Consider the following 19,179-nt stretch of genomic DNA (forward strand, 5'->3'; position numbering starts at 1 on the left):
ATCTATCTTACTCTTCCTTGACCGGCCCTAAGTTATCTATTGAGTATTGTTCAAATTATTTTAAAATTGAGTATTTGAATTCAATTCAGTTTTTGAGCTTTTGCATGCTTGAGTTAGTTTTTCGCTTGTAGCCAACCAGGATGAGGGTTCTCTTGGGGACCAACAATGGTTCTCGAGTGTCGGTCACGTCCAGGGTGTAGGTTCGGGTCGTGACACTCCACATCTACCAAAGCACACCTCGTGGAAAGAAATGGTCGGCCTAAGATTATAGGTACCTCAATATAAACATCATAATCCAACACTACGAAGTCAGTTGGGATAGTGAATTTGTCAATTTTGACCAATATATCGAAGAGAATCTTCACAGAGCTCTTTATAGAGCTTTTCGCCATTACCAATATCATCGAAGTGGGTTTAAGATCTCCTATCCCCTAATTTTTTTAAAATCACAAGGGACACCAAGTTGATACTCACCCCGAGGCCACACATGCTTTGTTGAACAAGTACACCCCAATGGTGTACGAAATTAGAAAAGCTACTAGATCATCTCATTATAAATTAATGATATCATGTAATGAGCTAATAGACGAGATTAGGTTGATTTTGGAACAAAAACAGTTAGAAAAAAAATCATATGATAGATTGAAATGCAAAGGGAAGCAATCAAGGTTAACATAAAGGAAAAATATGTCCCGGAAGGACCATGAGATGAGTCTAGCGCCACAACTTTCTAAAAACTAAACTTCAAAAACTCAACAAAAGGAGGCCAAACATGAGGTGGGCTCTACACACAGAGGTTGGTCTCCTCGTGATGCCCCTCACATTGCAACCTCTTATCCACCAAACTGGGTTTGACCGAGTCAATGTAGAGTCAAGCCGCGATTAAGATTTGGACCCTATTGTTATATGTGTATTTTGACAATGTATTTAGGGCTACAGATTATTAGAAGAGCTATTAGGACCTGGAATTAGAATTATAGTGTATTGTTCTTAGTTTCTATGATTTACTTTATTATTTAGAAGATTATTGTAGAACGAACGAGATTCACTCGCAAGTGTTGCTTTAATCAAAGGTATCATTTGCTTACTTTTATATTTATGTTATCTAGTAGTTTAAATTATTATAATTATTATTTTACACTAGTTATAGGTAGCTAAATACATAACTGAAGTTATGAAACTTAGATTAGGGATGATGATAATGAGTACTTTACAATAAAATATATATTCATAAAAGGAGTGATCATTGTATATTAAGTTCCTTTCATACTTACGTTTTCTTTGAATGCATGAAAACCATTCTAAAAAAATTATTCGTATTATGACCTGCTTTACCATATAGCTATAGATTAGGAAAAATATTTATTAATGAGGATTTGGTGCTAACAACCACCATCTAATAACTTGTGCTCGAGAGAAGATAGTTTACTTTAGACTTTTGACAAATGGAAAAAGTAATTCCACACCAAAGTGCTTGAGAAGAACATGTGATGATATTCTCTTAATTGGGTTGAGAGGCTTTAGGATATCTATAGATTTGTCGGTTTTGCACAAAAGCACACCTGAATGAATGGATAGTAGAGTATTTGGTGGAGTTCTGATATCTAAGAACTATAATTCTAGTTTGGCTTCTTTATTTATAAAATCCAAGTAGTTAAAGTAGTTGCTAGATCATAATCAAAATTCCCAATTTCTCAAGAGTAGTTACTTCCTTCAATCTCAACATCAAATTATGCGCAGACTCTAGTACGCTCTCCGTAGATTCGACCTCAATCTAGTTGAGTTATTGCTTTTTGCATTGACTATTTTAACCTCGTAAAAAGTGTAGTTTGGGCGACATCAGTTGCTCAAAGTAAAATTGTTCATGGTGGGTATATGGATCGTGTGAATCCCCTATGGGTTCTGATTTTCCATATGCCACCGATGGAGGTAAGTATACACTGGTAGGATCATATGGTCATGCATTTTATTGAATTGCATAGTGTTACTCGTACATCTCATCTTCTTCTTACTTCAGCTACATATACATGGACATGGACTATTTCGTGATGTTTTATTAGTTTCTCTCTCCCCGTTCCTCAATTAACTTTTTAGAGGTGAATGACCTAATTGTGTTATATTTAGTATTTTATATGATATAGCTGTTGAATTCTAGTTTTATCAACTTATGATGCCTTCTGAGTACATGTGATTTCCATACTCAAACAACATTTGCTACATCTTTGACGTAAATTGGTATCCTAGTACCAGTAGGTCTTGTTGATTTGCATCTTAGTCACAATTTTTTTGGAGTTTGTCGTGAGATACATGTAAATTTTGTGGTGCCATAATCCCTCTATCATATACGTTTTTGTATTTTATCATTTTAGATTGTATTTTTGTAACACCCCAACTTTTTGAAATGTTTAAATTAACTTGTACCTTTATGGAAAGATGAAAAGTAATCAATAAATTAAGAATGATGTGGTATATCATATTTTAAATGTTCAAGGGTCGCATCTAAAGTTTTGAAGTTAAGTGAGTTGCAAAATAAAAGTTGGTAAAAGTTATCATAAGTTCTGTTTTAAAGATTTCTCTGAAATTAGATCAAATTCTCGGAGATTTTCTCCCATTCTATAAAAATTTAGAGTATTCATACCCTATCAAATCAGAGTTCTGAGAGTCTAGTTTCTAAGGCATCAAATTGTTTGTCTATACGACTTCAGAATAGAGAGATATTTGTATTTTTGTGGGATGACATAAGTAGGTACGTGACAAGTGTTTTTAAGATGTTAAGCTTGCATTGACCATGATTATGAATTATGTTTTCTAACTTTTTATCTTATGATTACCTTGGTCATTGCATGTCATATAAAGTCTTTTTATCATGATGTCATAACTCCTATGCATTGTTATCACACTTGTGCCTACATTGTTTTATAATGTAGGGTCCGATTCTCCTACCTCTCACACTCGTATCTAGTTGATCTTTTAGCACTCAGGAATCGGTGCAACCTCATGCTTCGAGGACCGAGACACACTTATTTCTTTCTTTATGTCACTTTTCAGACCGTGTATGTGATGTATGGGTTACATCTCAATCATTTCTATTGATGTAGTAGATGGCTTATAGAGACTTATGATTAGACTTCCTCTTGTCAAACTCTTTTAAGAAACATTTTTTTGAAATCTTTATTTATATTATCTTGTATGATGTATGCTAAGTGGCTTGTGTAGGGACTCTCAGGGTCCTATACGCCATGTTACACCTAGGGTATATTTTGGGTCGTGACAAACTTGGTATTCAGAGCATAAAGTTCAGAAAGGTCCTAGGATGTCTCATAAGCAACGTCGAGTAGATTCTTGTTCATGAGTGTGAAACACTCCTCATTTATGAATAAGAGGCTATAAGATGTTTAGGAATCTCTGTTTCTTTCATTACTCTAAAGTCGTGTCATGGAGTCTATCTCTAGAAAGATCCTTCTTCTTAATCGTGTTCAATCCATTTCAGGATATAGCTCCTAGAAAAGCTTATGTTAGAAGGAATACGAATGAGAATGTGGAACAAGAAGTTAATCAATCTCCTCAAGTTCTGATCGACCTTTTCACCGAGAAAGTGACTAATGATGAGTTTTGAGCTGCATTTCTTGTATTGGCCCAAGCTATGATGGCTCAAGTAAATAGGGAAGTTGTGGCTCATGTGAACTCAAGGGTGGGTATGGCAGCAACAAGGGTGAGGGACTTTACTAGGATGAATCCTCCGGAATTTCATGGGTCTAAAGTTGAGGAAGATCCTCAAGAGTTCATTGATGAGGTTTACAAGATAGTGGGAATTATAGGTATCACATCGGTAGAAAAGGCAGAATTGGCTGCTTACCAACTCAAAGGTGTAGCTCAAGTTTTGTTTAATCAATGGAAGGAAGAGAGGGCAGTTGATTAGGGTCCTCTTGATTGGGAGAAATTAAGGTTGATTTTCTTGATAGGTTCTTTTCCCTTGAAATGAGGAGCAAAGGTACTTGAGCTCATTAACCTTCTTCAACGGAATATGAGTGTGAAGGAGTATACTTGTAAATTCACGCAATTGTCCAAATATTCTCCAACTATGGTTACCAATTCAAGGGCAAGAATGAGTAAATTTATATCGGATGCTTCCAACTTGGTGGTCAAAGAATGCATAGTTGTCATGCTTGTTAAGGATATGAATGTCTCCCGTTTGATGGTTAATGCACAACAAATAGAAGAGGACAAGCTTAAGGAGAAAACTAGGGATTCAAAGAGGGCAAGAACATGTAATGGTGATTTCTCACATTCAAGGTCCAGTAGAGGTATTCTCGAGGTAATGATTCTAGTGAGCAAATAGTGTTCAAGTGTCGGGGTGTGGAAGAAGACATAGGGGTGATTGTCTTGCCGGTTCTAATGCATGTTCAGTTGTGGAAAGATGGATCATAAGATAAGAGATTTTCCTTCGGTTGCTAGGAATAAGGGAGATAATCGTCGACATGCTCAACATTACCCTTCTTCAGGTTCTAGTGGTGGTCAGAAACAGAATAGGTTTTATTCTCTTCAGACTCGACAATATCATTAGGGTTCCCTAGATGTTGTAATTGGTAAGTTATGGTCTTTTAGATTGTGGTTATGTTTTGTTTGATGTTGAGTGTTTTGTTGGCTATGGTATGACTCCATGTATAGTTATTGTGTTTAAGGTCGACCTTAAAATCCTTTATGGAAACTTCTTAAGCGTTTACTTGTATCAATGGTTCTGTTGTTGTTAAGACTTTGGTGCTATGCTTGGGTTGAGGGAGATGGATTCGAAAAGACTAGAGAAGTTTGCCCCTAAAGGGGAGATAGTGTGCTTCATTATTGGTGTGTGTGTGTGGGACTATTTAAATTGTTGAAAAGGTTCATTTCTTTGGGTTGGTATGTGAAATGATGGAGGATATTTGATCTCTTAGTATCCCTATCTCTTTATGTTATCTTCGAGTCTAGCTTGAGGCACTAGCCCCTCATGGGTCACTCTTTAGGATTCTTATGTTTTAGTCATTCTCATGTTTCCTCGTGCATGCATGCTCATAAAAAAATTGATTTTCGAAGATATGATTTAGCTTGATTGATTGCTTCATGATTATGTGCATTTGAGTATGATTTGAATGTATGTCTTATGAAATGATGTTTTGAATATGTTTTAGCTTGGAGTCAAGGTTCCTCCTTTGTTATGTGTATTTTGATGAAGTTGTACTAATGTTGGGTTGTTAGTTTCTCTCCTACTCTTTTCATGCCAGATGAGTTCCATTTGAGGGTGAATATTCCCAAAGGGGAGATATTGTAACACCCTAAAAATTTCTAAGCTAAGACTCAAACCATTCTTCATTAGTGTATAAGGTCGTACCGAGTGATTCTTAATTGTTCTTAGGTGTTAAGGTCAATTCTTTAGTGTGGAATGATTTTGGAAATGAATTAAGGTCACTAAAATCCCCTAGCACAAAGTTGAGTTGAAAGCTTTCTTACTAATTGAGTTTCAATATAAGATTTTACTTGAGTCAACTTCAAACAACCATATATCTCAGCACATAATGAATTAGCTGGCCCATGAGTCCATGACCTATCACATAAAGGTCTATGATTCCTCTTTCCAATGCCACCAAGCTTTTTCCATTTTTAAGTTTGAAGTAAAAAGTTATGCCCATTTAGTAAAGCCCTCACAGACAGTTAAAGTTTCACGGACAACATTACGGACAGTTGAGTGTTTCACGGACCGTGGAGCCCTAAACGGTCCGTGAAGCCTTCCTTTTAAAGCACTTCATCAGTTTTAAAGTTAGGAACGTTTTATTCTTTCCCCAAAGTGTTCGGTACCTAAACTATGTCGTTTTAAACCATATTTCAAGACCTATATAAGTTAATTAAGTCCTAAACTACCCATTCTAAATCATTCACCTAATTCCCAAATTTATGTCCAAGTTCTTCTCCAAAATTCACTCTAAGGCTAAGGAAGAGGAAGTTAGGGTTTCAATCACCAAGGTTTCAATTTCGCCATAGCTTTTGAGCATATATTTCTAAGGTATATTAGTATTCACCTATGGAGTCATTTCCTCTATAGGGTTCCCAAAATCATCAAGTTTTACAAGCTAGATTCTCAATTCAAAAGTTAGGATTTTATTCCATCTTCATGGGTTCTTTTCAATCATGATTCAATTGATTATTTCTATCTTCTTATGCATGAAGTGAAGTAATTACATGATTTTGAGTTGAATTCATATGAACCTATGTATGATCCATGATTTTTAGGCTATGAACACATGATGAAGCTTATGAACTATGAAATATGATTTTTATGGAAACTATGCATGTTTTATGAAAGCAACGTTTACGACTCAAGTAAGATTATAGATGAAGGTATCTATATATTTTATGAAGCTTGACCACATGACACGAATGGCATCTAGATTTTCCATCAATTCTTTTGATTTATTCTATATTAGGTCTTGATTAGTATGGTAGCCAGTTATACCATCAATAATCATGGATCAAGTTTTCTAAAACTAATACCATTAGTAGGGTGACATTTTTAGTATGAAGTTAATGATTATGGGTCTTATAAAGCTATTATGAAAAGATCATGAACGGTAAAAGGTTTTCTCACGCATGGTCTAAGGAGCTACTCTATGATGTTTCTAACTTGGATTAGTAACTTAATTGTACTTTCTCTTGGATGATAATATAAATATGATTAATGACTATTCCGTGGGATTTTTACTTAGCACCAAGAGGATATTGAGATGGAGGCTCTCCCGTTGTAGAGGTTGGGCCTCTAGTAGCAATCTTTTTATCTCATAACTATGTGTCACCATAGGATATTGTCTCAGATAGACATTAGCTAGTGGATCCACCTTATCTCAGACTCATGGTCCTACCTTGGCAAGTAGGACACTCTCTTTTCGGTGTGGGAGCAGTACACTGAACTCCATGTTATAGCTCACATGGTTTATGTCGGTTAATGGTAAACTTTCCACAATAATGAACTAATGTTACTTTTAAAGTATCTCATAAAGTATTTTTAAGATGTTAAGGTTGTATTGACCATGATTATGACTTATGTTTTCCAACTTTTTATCTTATGATTTACCTTGGTCATTGTATGTCATATAAAGTATTTTTTATCATGATTTCAGAACTCTTATGCATTGCTATCATATTTAATACATTTTATGTACTAATGCATACTTGTGCCTACATTGTTTCATAATGTAGGGTTCAACGCTCCTACCTCTCACACTCGTGGCTAGTTGATCTTTTAGCACTCAAGAATTGACGAGTCAACATGCTCCGAGGATCGAGACACACTTATTGCTTTATTTATTTCAGTTTTCAAACTTTGTATGTGATGTATGTGTTACGTCCAAATCACTTCTATTGATGTAGTAGATGGCTTAAAGAGACTTATGATTAGACTTTACTTTGTCAAACTCTTTTATGATATAAGATTGTTTCTTTTCAAATCCTTATTTTACTATATTGTATGATGTATGCTAAGTGACGTGTGTAGGGCCTCTCGGAGTCCTATACAACATGTTACGTCTAGGGTATACTTTGGGTCATGATACTAGGTTAAGGCCAAGAATAAGTCACAATAATCAATCTAAGAAGGTATCGAGTTACAACATGGCAAGGCAACAACACAACAAAGTTAGACATGCTTTAATTTCCCAAAATTACCCGAAAAGAAGCTAAGGCATGATTTCTCCCAAATAAACATGATACATGCTAGGAACCCTCCCAAAAATAGCTAAACATTATATAAATACCAACACAAGCTCAATCTATGATTGGTAAGCGATAGCCTACCTCGAAGTCGATCATACGCGCTCCAAAATCAATAAACCGGAGGCTTATCCTTTCGAACCGCCCCTGATTGCTGCCACACTATCAAATAAATAATCATGACGTCAATACGGACGTTGTGACACCAAAATAGCAATAATTGAAGATGAGCCCAAAAATGAGTCTAAAACGGCATTGTGGGACCCACAGGGAGAATCCCACAAGTGACTCCATCAATTGGTCCCATGTAGCTCAAGGAACTTGTGCCCAAAAAAAAAGACACAATCCGAACTTAAATTTGAGCAAAAATAGTTCATGCAACATTACAAATCATAAGACAGCATTAAAGAGAGGCAGAGAGGTCTTCGGGATGAGAATTTACCTCTAATACGAGCCCCAAACGCAACCCAATGATCCCAACATGAGGTTAAAACAATTCCCAACAAATAGCACCAAATATGAGCTCAAACGGAGCTCTAATGATCAAAATATTGAACTTGATATTGAATAATGAACTAATTTTTGAGATATAACTACCAACAATAGCCGCTAAAGCGATCACTTGGTCGCTTAAGAGTCCTAGCTAAAGTTGTGCCTTGGCCACTAAAGCGGCTAGGCTCGCTGACCGGCTCCGCTAAAGTGGCACCCTGTCCGCTTAAACGATGCCATGGCCGCTAAATCGGCTAGACCCTTGCTAGCATGACCCGCTAAAATGGCTTCATAACCGCTTAAAGGATGTCAAGGCAGCTTAAGTGGCTACACCAGCATCAGGCACCAGCAAATTTAACTAAATCCCAACGGACTCCGCTTAGATGCTTGGGATTAGTTTGAAAACCAGTGCACGCAAACGAGTTATGCTACCCCACCAAATTCGACATTCCGGACTCAACGGAGATGTACCCAAATGAGCTATGTTACCCCACTAACTTCGACATTCCGGACTCAACGGAGATGTACGCAAATGAGAAATGCTACCCCCACAAAATTTGACATTCCTGACTCATCAGTGATGTCGAAACTTCCAAGGGATGTCATCTCGACAAGAAGTAGGTCTCACAGCCAAGGCTTTATTTTCGTCCAAAGCCACAAGGTAGCTTGAAATGAGCCCGGAAGCCTTGGGGGCCCTCACCAAAGATCCTTCTAGACCAAACTTGACGTTCCAGAGCTAATGGAACCATCATAATTGTACTCTAAGGTTGTCTACCTAAAGTTTTGACCGAAGTCAACTATTCAAGTTTCAAAAGCTCCAAAACACACAAACTCGCTTCAAAAAGAACGAACGACCAGGTGACCAAACGGTCAGTCCCATCAAGTCATAAATGACTTGGGGTTGCTATAGGAAAGCTCTTAACATAAAAAATAACGCAGTACAGGAAAATGACCTAAAGAGTCATTACAAATTATAATGGTAGTAATATAATCGTGAGGATAATTAAACGACATCCCCTAAAGGTATATCCAAAAATCGAGAAGAATAATTAAAAATCCAATAGAATCTGAAGGTGATGTTGAGAAAACAAGAAACAAATAACAAGAAAAGGAAAGGGGATCATGTAAGATTGTTTTCCCACTTTATGAAGGCACAAGTGGTGCAGTGGAATTGAACTAACTCTTTTGATACATGAATAATGATTAAGAATATGGTCCCCTCTATACCTCTGAGACTATGACTTTAATGGTAAAGATGGTTTTGCATGAAATGAATGAATGAAGGTGGTTGTTGTTGGGTTTTGCTATGAGATGTGAACTTCAAAGACAGGTTTTTTGGGGCTCCACTTCTATTAACATGTTGCAATCTATTAAAGAGAAGAAACCAGTGTACATCTATTTAAACACAAAACTAAATATTTGTTCAATTATGGCAACCTGTCTCATCTTTATATAACTCCAATAATAAGATAGAGGCTATTCTTTTTGTTTTTTTGTTTTTCTTTTCTTCATGATAGTGACTACTCTTGACATGGCAATTGGCAAAACAAAATAAAGAGGACCTATTCATATGATTTAATTTCCAATTTTTCTTTTTACTACATTTGAAATATATATGCATGCTTCTTTTCATCTTCTACTCTTTAATTACCCTACAAATAATTTAATGTTTCCAACAGTTTTTTTTATGGGTTTAGAAACAATAATTTTAATTGAGAATACAAAACTTAGAGCAATGCATGCACACTTTTATAGTTTGCACCCTCTTTTTAGTTTCTTAAAATAATATGCATCATGGTCTCTATATTTTCTTATAAAATCACAATAAAAAGGTTGATTTTGTTCATTAGTAAGAAGATAAGGTAGAAAAAACACAAAAAAAAAAAAAAGTATTTTTAATTAGGGGTGACCAAAAACGAACCAAAAACTACACTAAATTGTAAATCGAGTCAAAAAATTTGACTAATGGTTTAGCTTGACTTGGTTTGGTATTGAAGAAAAAAAATCCGTCTATATTGGGTTGGGTTGGTTTTAACTTTAAAAAGTCAACCCGAGACCAAATCCAACATCGTATATATAATTTTTTAAATTTACTTTATACATAAAAGTATTTACTTTGATATAATTTATTAAATATTTCTTATACATTTTAATAGTTTTTATCTTTTTAACATATTATAAGTTTGACTTTGAATTTGAATAGTCCAATAAAGGTTATATTCCATAGATATTAGTAACTCTAATAAAGCTAAAAATCAAAATTGAATCGATAATAATGCTAACAAACAAAAAAAAAAAAACAATTCAATGCTAAGAATAACAATAATGTTGAATATTTGTTCTTTAGTTATATATTCGTTTAGATAGTTAAAATACATAGCCTAATTTTGATTTTCTTTAATGTTTAATAATCATATAATAAATACTTATTAGACTTATTTTAGCGTGATTTAGTACTTTAAAATTATGATCATTTTCATTTTGACTTATTTATTTGCAATATTTATTTTATGCGATTACATTATTATTTTTGTTGAATATTTTAGTCTCATCACTCATATCATATTTTGTGTTATTTTCTTAAGAAACACCTTAGATAATTGTATTTTGGTAGGACTAAAGAAATTTTTGAAGCACGCGTTAATTATATGTTTGTATGAATACTTTATTAGAAAAACCCAGAAAAAGAAAATCAAAAATCCTAGATTGAAAACCTCAAAAAAATTTAATTTGATTTAATTCATAGATTTAAAAATTCGACACAAATAATTTGATTTGATATTTAAAAAATCTGAACCAACACAATCTATGTACCCCTAATTTTAATATGTAAAATACTAACAAACGTTATAAATTTAAATATATAAAGGAAGAAAGTAGGAAGCGGAGATTTGATTTGTTTAATCCAGAAGTTTTGGTTTATTTTCATCTTCCCTCCTACCTACCTCACCAGGTCCACAATCTCCTCCAGCATCCAATTTTACTCAAATAAAATTGTTTTCTAGGAAATTCTATTTTTATTTTCGTACTTTACCCTCTTAAATAGTTGGTAAAATAAGTATTTTAAAAAAAAATTGTTAAAAAAATTAGAAATACTCTTGCAATTAATTGCTCCTCCTCCAATTTCTTAATAAACTTAATTATGCTCCATAGTTATAATTTGCATATTTGCAGGTTGTAGCTACAGTTTAAGCTGCTTTGTTTGTATAATTCACGAGTTTGTATAATTTGCGGGTGAGTTTGTATAATTGAGTTATTTTTGTATAAACTCGAAATAACGAATTTATACAAACACAAACATCTGAACTTTAAACAGTTATACAAATTATACTATACAAAATTTATACAAATGTGTGAATTATACAAACTCGAAACCCCTGTCCACGTAATTATCACGGAATGTTAGTCGCGAGTGGTAATTCATTAAAATTATAGCTATGATGACTAATTAACTAGTACATGTTCGCTTAACCATGTAATTTTCCTTTTCTATTACTTGTTCATTTTATTAAAAATAGATGACTATTTTTATTTATTCAATTTGACAATTCAAGAAATAATTTATCACATATACAGCTCTTAATTTATCATTATTATTAACTATAGTTACTTTCAAAATATTAAATTTATTACATTCATAAAATAATATAATAAATTTATTATTTTATTACTAACTTTTTAAAAGGTGCATCAAGTTAAACATGAACAAATAAAAATAGACACTAAAATAGATGTAAATACTAAGAGTAATTTTTTTCTCATTGAAGAGGTCGAATTCAAAAGATTTCTTTTTCCACTATATCTTAGGCACAGAGAGTATTTTCCAATATATTTGGATCTTTTGCTGATCCTTGAAATTATCTTTTTTTCTGTAATAAAGATGCTATTTAAGGGTGGATTTAGAGGGGTTTGAGGTATTTATTCGAACCTCTTAGGTCAAAATTATATTATATATATTATATAATTTTTATTTATTATATATAGAGAGAGTGTTTAAAATTTTCTAAATACAAAAATAGAAATTGACTTAATACTTTAGCCGTTCATTATTCACTTTAAAATTTTAAATTTAAATCTCAAAACATTATATTTTTAGTTTTCAAACCCTTTTAATAAAAAATCTAAATCAACCAATATATTAAAATAATTAAAATAAACAGTACAGGGGAGTCATTAGATCTCTACCAATGGAATACAAAATGTTAGCAATTGTAGCTATCCTATTCTCTAAATTAGATGGGTCTTGGATAGTAGTGCTAAGTGTTTTTGTCATTATATATCCAAAATTTGGGTCATGATAATATTTACTATATCTTATTGGTTGGTAAATTAATTTATAGTTCAAAATCAATGATAATGAGCCTAAGGAGTTGAAGAGGTAGAAGGAAGTATAATGAAAAAACAGTGGAAATAAAAGAGAGTATATATATACAACCCTCGAATAAGGACAAATTATAAGACCATATCCAAAACCTGGTGGATGCCAATACAAGCTATTACAAAAGTAGATTATAGACTAAACATATATACAAGTTTTCTTGAAATAAAAAAGATTAGTCAAAAACTATACAATGATGGAGATGAGTCAACTCTAATTGCCAATAAGTTTATCCTCGATCTTTGAAATATTAACAACAGCAGCACGAGATTTATCGCGGGTAACTAGTATGAGTATGCATCTAAAAAAAGGTGTAGGATGTAGTATGAATATCAAAACAACGAGTACTCAGTAGATATTATAGGCCGATTAAGTTTGTGATTTCAATAACAAGATAAGAAGCAAGTAAAACAAGGTAGGAAGACAATGATAAAGGTATAACTAGACATGCATTACTATAAAGCTATTATAGTAAATAATAAAAGGACTTAAAACTATCTAAACCTAATTGGACCCCATAAGCTCAGAAGGCACATACAAAAGCATAACAACAATAAAGCATGCAAACAATAACTCGATCAAACCCCATAAGTCCGACGGATAAACTAAAAGTTATATTACAAGGCACAATTTCAAAAGTTTAGGCCTTTGTATAAAGGAAAAAAGGTCAAGAATACCCCTAACCTATTAGAAATGGCTTAAATATAACCTCTCTCTTTTTCATCTTTTGAGTCATTTCTAAATAGGTTAGGGGACTCTTTTTCTTTATACAAAGGCCTAAACTTTTAAAAACCAAATCATAACCAAGTCAGGATATTGCACGACCGTTGTGGGTCTTGTGCCGCGCTACGCAAAGTCAATATAATTAGCAATGGTTTTTTACTATACAAAATAAATATAACATTAAGAACAAATTACTATAATTAATATTCAAAAGAGGAAAAGGTATTAATATATAAGGTAAATAATGACTAAATATATACATTTTAGGTTGTACATCAAGAGGACATAACAAATGAATTGTCACTTACGAAACTTATTTTCTCTACTTTCACTAGAAATTTTTATTTTTCTAAAAAAAAAAAAAATTTATAAATTTAGCAACCCATAGTGACCTTTTATTTTTAGATGGGTTTACAGGACCACCGACTAGCCAAAAAAAAAACAGAAAATAACAAACACTAATAAAGAAGAATCACCAACATCAAGTACCTGGTCCCTCTAGAGATTGACCCACAAGACATAATTAAGTTGTTTTCTTTTCCTTGTATACTTCCAACTCAAATAACATCTATTTTTTTTAATTATTCATTCGATGTTCGATATTATGTTGGAGTCTAAATAATTTAAATTTGTACATTACAAAGTTTATTTATGTGGACAATGCTATCAATTGATTTTTTTTAAAATTCAGAGTTCGAGCCTAAAATCTCAAACCATGATATTAATTTAAATTAGATATAGAAGATGAATTTGGCTAATTTTGAAGTCCAATTGATTGGGAAAAAATAAATTGTGGTCCAGAATTTGTCTCATTTGTTCAGTATGGTCATAAAGTAGAATGGTTTCAAATTAATGGAGATAGATAGCTAAAGCCAAATGTTTCAATAAAATTGACAGATACCAAATTAAAAGGACTGAATGTGGACTTTACCTCCAAACTTGGTAATTATATTGCACATTCTAAGAAAATTCAAAGAAGAAGAAGATTATTAAGAATTACTAAGTAAAATACATGTTCATGTAAATAATTTTTTATTTCTTTAATGAGTGATGCTCCTATACAGGGCCGTCTTAACCACTAGACCATTAAAACCATCGCTTTGGGCCTCATATTTTTAGGGGCCCTCAATTTATTTTTAAATACTTATATATATTATTTTAAAAAAATATATATGTACTTTAAAATGTTTTTAAAAAAAAAGCATGTAAGAACTAAGAAGTATATTAAAACAACAAACAAAATGACTGTTAGTTTTCCCACTTAACATTTTTTGGGAATAATTTGCTTAAGTGGGAAATTGTGTTTCCTTATTTATTTCCTTAAAATTTGACTCTGTGCAACAAACAATCATTATATTGAAGAAACGCAACACTATTTCAATATTGTTTTATCAACTTATCAAATTTGTGAGCCATGTTTTATTATTCTAACTTTATTTATTAGTTTTTCTTGAAAATCTGTTATTCTTGATATTCCTAGTTGTCAATTTAAATATGTCAACTAGAAAATATGATTCCGAGAAGAGAACTTGAAGAATTAAATAAATCCCAAAAAGGAGCCCTTGATTGATTTTTAACAAATAATAAAAATTGTGAATAAAAAGTTATTGCTTAAAGAATAATGTTAGCAATTTCGGTAACCGTTGTCTCAGCCGAAAGAAGTTTTTTAAACTAAAATTGATAAAATCTTATCTAAGATCAACAATGTCTCAAGAGATAATGAATTAATTAACTATATTATCAATTGAAAAGGAATTAATAAAATAAATCAATAATAAAACAGTAATTAATGACTTTGCATAAAAAAAATACTAAAAAATAGATTTTAAATAAAAATATATATAATAAAAAAATAAAAAAATAAAAAATAATATTAGGGTCCCTCTTTAAGATTAGGGCCCCTCTTGTTGAGTCGGCCCTAGTCCTATATCTATTTGAATTTAAGTAAAATGCATGCCCATGTAAATATATATATACCTTTCTGTGAGATTCACCTGCCATATAAAAATTTTCAACTCGATTTCAACTAAATATGGATTTCAAATGAGTTTAAATCACCTTTAATCTTTTTCAAATTATATAGTATAATCTTTCTCAACTCAATACTTCTTTTATCTTTGCGCTTAAATACAAAGTCATTTTTACTCTTTCAAATAATGCACTAATAGTCTTTTATGTTTGCAACTTTGAAACACTTTTGGCTCTTCCTCAATTTGTCTTTTTTTAAGGTTGAGATTTCGATAACATAACAGTTTTTCCTTTCCAAAAGCAAATCCTTGCAATTTCATTTTTTACAATAAATTATTGGGAAAATGGTCTAAAATATATCCGAATTTTGATCGAAATTGTTGTAACAATACCGAACTTTGGAAAGGACCTTTTACCACCTGCACTATTTAATAGTGTATTTTTAAAGGTATATATGTTGCCCACGTGGACATCATAAATATTGCATTATTATAAATAGTCATGTGTCCACGTGGGCATATATACCTTTAAAATACACTATTAAATAGTGCATGGGGTAAAAGGTCCTCCATAGAGTTTGGTATTGTAACAGCAATTTCGACCAAAGTTAAAATATTTTTCAGACCCTTTTCCCTAAATTATTGATATAGAATTAAAACTAGCTAAGAAACAACTCATAAATTTCATTTCTATTTTCATAAAGAAAAATAATAAGAATTTTAGTGGTAAACAACTTGGATTGTCATGAAAACTTTAAATTTCTATTTTCATTTTCCTTTCTTCCAATCCCCAAGAGAATAACCTTCCACTAAAAAGAGTTCTTAATTTGATGGGGCCAAAAATGAATAGAAAAATGGTTGATCCAACTTCTATTTGTTATTAGTGGCAATAAATATATACATTAATAAAGAGTATTAAAGTTTTTACTGAAATTAGTTAATTTCATTGGATTTGATGTCGGTATAAGTTTTAGAGACATTCACAAAGAATGCTAAATGTCATTAAAAATATATTTAGCAGCAATTAAGCTAGTGTCGTTAATTAGTTGCCACTAAAGATTATTTTTTGCCTAATGTATAAAGTGTTTGGCTTAAGTTGGTCTTGTTATATCATATTTATAGATTCTTTCATGTATTGCCATTTGGAACTTACTCCTCATTGAAGACAATTTTTTTAGTTATACTAAGTATAGTCCAAAATTCAAAATAGATTTTTGGTTTAAGCAAGTGATATTTGGTCTGAACAAAACAAACAACACATGGTTTATGTTTCAAAGAGAAAGATAAGTAAGCATTTCATATACTAAACTTTGGAGGAAGTCCACTTTAAAAAAAAATAGACGAAAGTTAGGATAAAATTAAAAACGCATCAATATTATAAATATAAACGACTATTAACACAATATATGTAAGAATAAGAAAATTTTTAAGTCTGAGCTCATAGATAAAAGAACTACTTTGAGCCATTCCTCAATGAAATTACGTGGTCTTAATATTTATAGCAAACATAATATATATAATAATAAGGCTCTATAGCTATAGTTTCGATAATTGTCCTAAATAGCTATAGTTTCATTTGCTATAGAGGCTGCAGTTGCATATTTCTGTCCGTTTATATATTTCGCTTGCGAATGTACAAATAAGGTAAGTATATGCAAATTTTGTATTTATACATTTAGAAAATTTTCAGAACTCCATTTGTATATTTCGCTTGCCAATATACAAACAGGGTAATTTATTATGAATTTTTCTTAAATCGTATACAAATAGCATATACAAAATTCTAGATTTATACAATCAGAAAACCGAATTATACAAATTCTGAATTTATACAAATCAAACGAATTATACAAATCAGGCTAAGCAAGATTGGCCGGAAGCCTGAAACTATAGTTCCAGTTTAGAATTTCCCTAAAGAATAGCTATAACATTTAATATTTAAATGGTTTAAATATTTGTTATTCTACCCAATTTTTCCAATAAAAAATACTCTATATTTGAAAAAAAGAAAAAGAAAAAAGATTACACCAAAATTTGTGTGTGGCTATGTGAAGTCACACTACACATATTGAAAGGTCAGGTGATCAGACCACTTCATTTATAGCTGGTCCCTCTTTGCCCCCTCCAACTAAAGAAATATAGACAACACACTCCTTTCCTTATAGCTCCTTGTAATATCCTCTTTTTTTCTTCCAAAATACTCTCTCATGGAGAAGACAGATAGAGAAACTCGTGATTTCATGAACGTTGAATCCTTCTCTCAGTTACCTTTTATCCGTCCAGTTCCAGCACCGCCTAAAGAAAAGACCGGCATTAGGCTTTTCGGAAAAGAATTTGGAGCTGGTACTGGTGATGCTGAGGAATCAGAATCGGAAACCATTGAAGCAGAAGAAATTATAAAAGAGAATTCTAATACTAATACTAATACTAATCGGAAATTTGAATGCCATTATTGTTGCAGGAATTTCCCAACTTCACAAGCTTTAGGAGGACATCAAAATGCGCATAAGAGAGAACGTCAACATGCTAAACGAGTTCATCTGCAATCTGCAATGGTACATGGTGCAGCAGCTGAAGCAAATAATATTTATGGTATAATGAATTATCGCGTTCCCAATTATCATCATCATCATCCATCAACATGGATGACAAACAGTACTACCAGATTTTATGGAAGTCCTTATAACTCTTCTCATCATCATCATCATCATCAAACTCCGCCTATTAATGGAAGTCCATTAGCGTTATGGAGAATTCCAGCAGCACCAACTTATAATAATTCTTCTAATTATGGTCGTCCAGTCGTGTTTACTGCTAATAATCATCAGGATTTCAAGTCTTCTCCAATTATCAATACCACTTCATCTTCTCAAGATCATGTGAGTTTAGATCTACATTTGTGAAGAAACTAAATAGTTTGGAATTTCCAATTTAGTCTAGCTAATTAATTAAAATTCTTTAATCTTCTTCAAAGCTTTTGTTATTTCAGCAACTTTTAATTAATTAGTCTACCGACGTTATGTAAATGACATAATTTTAGTAGTATATATATATGCAATTCTCTCTTCTTTAATTTCTCTACTCACTTTTGTCGGTTGAAGAATGTTTAGCCATGGGTTATAATAATACTAATATTTATAGTTTATACATCACTTAAAAGAATAATTGTCCACACCAAATGAAATTGTTATCTAACTACTTCTTCCATTTCAATTTAATTGTATACTAATTTTGACTTGTTGGGAGTTTAACGAAATACAGAATATTTATGGTCTTAAATTAAAGGTATATAAATTTTATCAAAATATCCTTTAATTTTATAATTTTAAGCATACCACAAAAATTAAAATTAAAAAAATTTATCAAAAAAGAATTATTTTTTAAACGGACGGAATTCTAAAAAGATAACATTAATATTGCGGTGTTTTTTTTTTACAGCGCAGTGTATATGTAAGTTTTAAATCAATAAAATCAAAACTATGGTGGTACACGTGTCTTTTCTTGTTTTGTGTGTCTACCTATGCTGCTAGCTTCTTATAAGAAAGTTACAAGTTATGTTGTATATATAAAGTCCTATTTGCGCTCAAAATTGTGAAAAATAGCAACAGTTTACTTAGTTACTAAGTAACAAGATTCTGGTTTCAATAAGTGTATATGATATATAATATCTATAACTAATTGAAATCTGAAATTGTGTGAATATAAGTTCAAATAGTCAACTGGTCAAAATACAATGTACTTACATATTACATACCTTCAATTAGTCACTAGTAAAGGTGTCAACTAGACCGGATAACGTCAACCCAACCCATTAAAAAAAGGAAAAACTATATAAATGGGTCATAAAACTCAAGATAATTACATGTTCATACCTCTCAATTCAAAGTA

At 32.0% G+C, this 19,179-nt stretch overlaps 1 protein-coding gene across 1 annotated transcript; it reads left to right on the plus strand.

Annotated features, from left to right (window-relative positions):
• Nucleotides 1-17,498: 17,498 nt before the first annotated feature.
• On the plus strand, nt 17,499-18,194 carry LOC107061484 (zinc finger protein 8-like). Its single transcript, XM_015310788.1, has one exon. The coding sequence runs from the start codon at nt 17,499-17,501 to the stop codon at nt 18,192-18,194; it is 696 nt and encodes a 231-aa protein (XP_015166274.1).
• The last annotated feature ends 985 nt before the right edge of the window (nt 18,195-19,179 follow it).

Source organism: Solanum tuberosum, unplaced genomic scaffold (assembly GCF_000226075.1).
Source record: "Solanum tuberosum cultivar DM 1-3 516 R44 unplaced genomic scaffold, SolTub_3.0 scf00142, whole genome shotgun sequence".
Classification (NCBI taxonomy): Eukaryota; Viridiplantae; Streptophyta; class Magnoliopsida; order Solanales; family Solanaceae; genus Solanum; species Solanum tuberosum.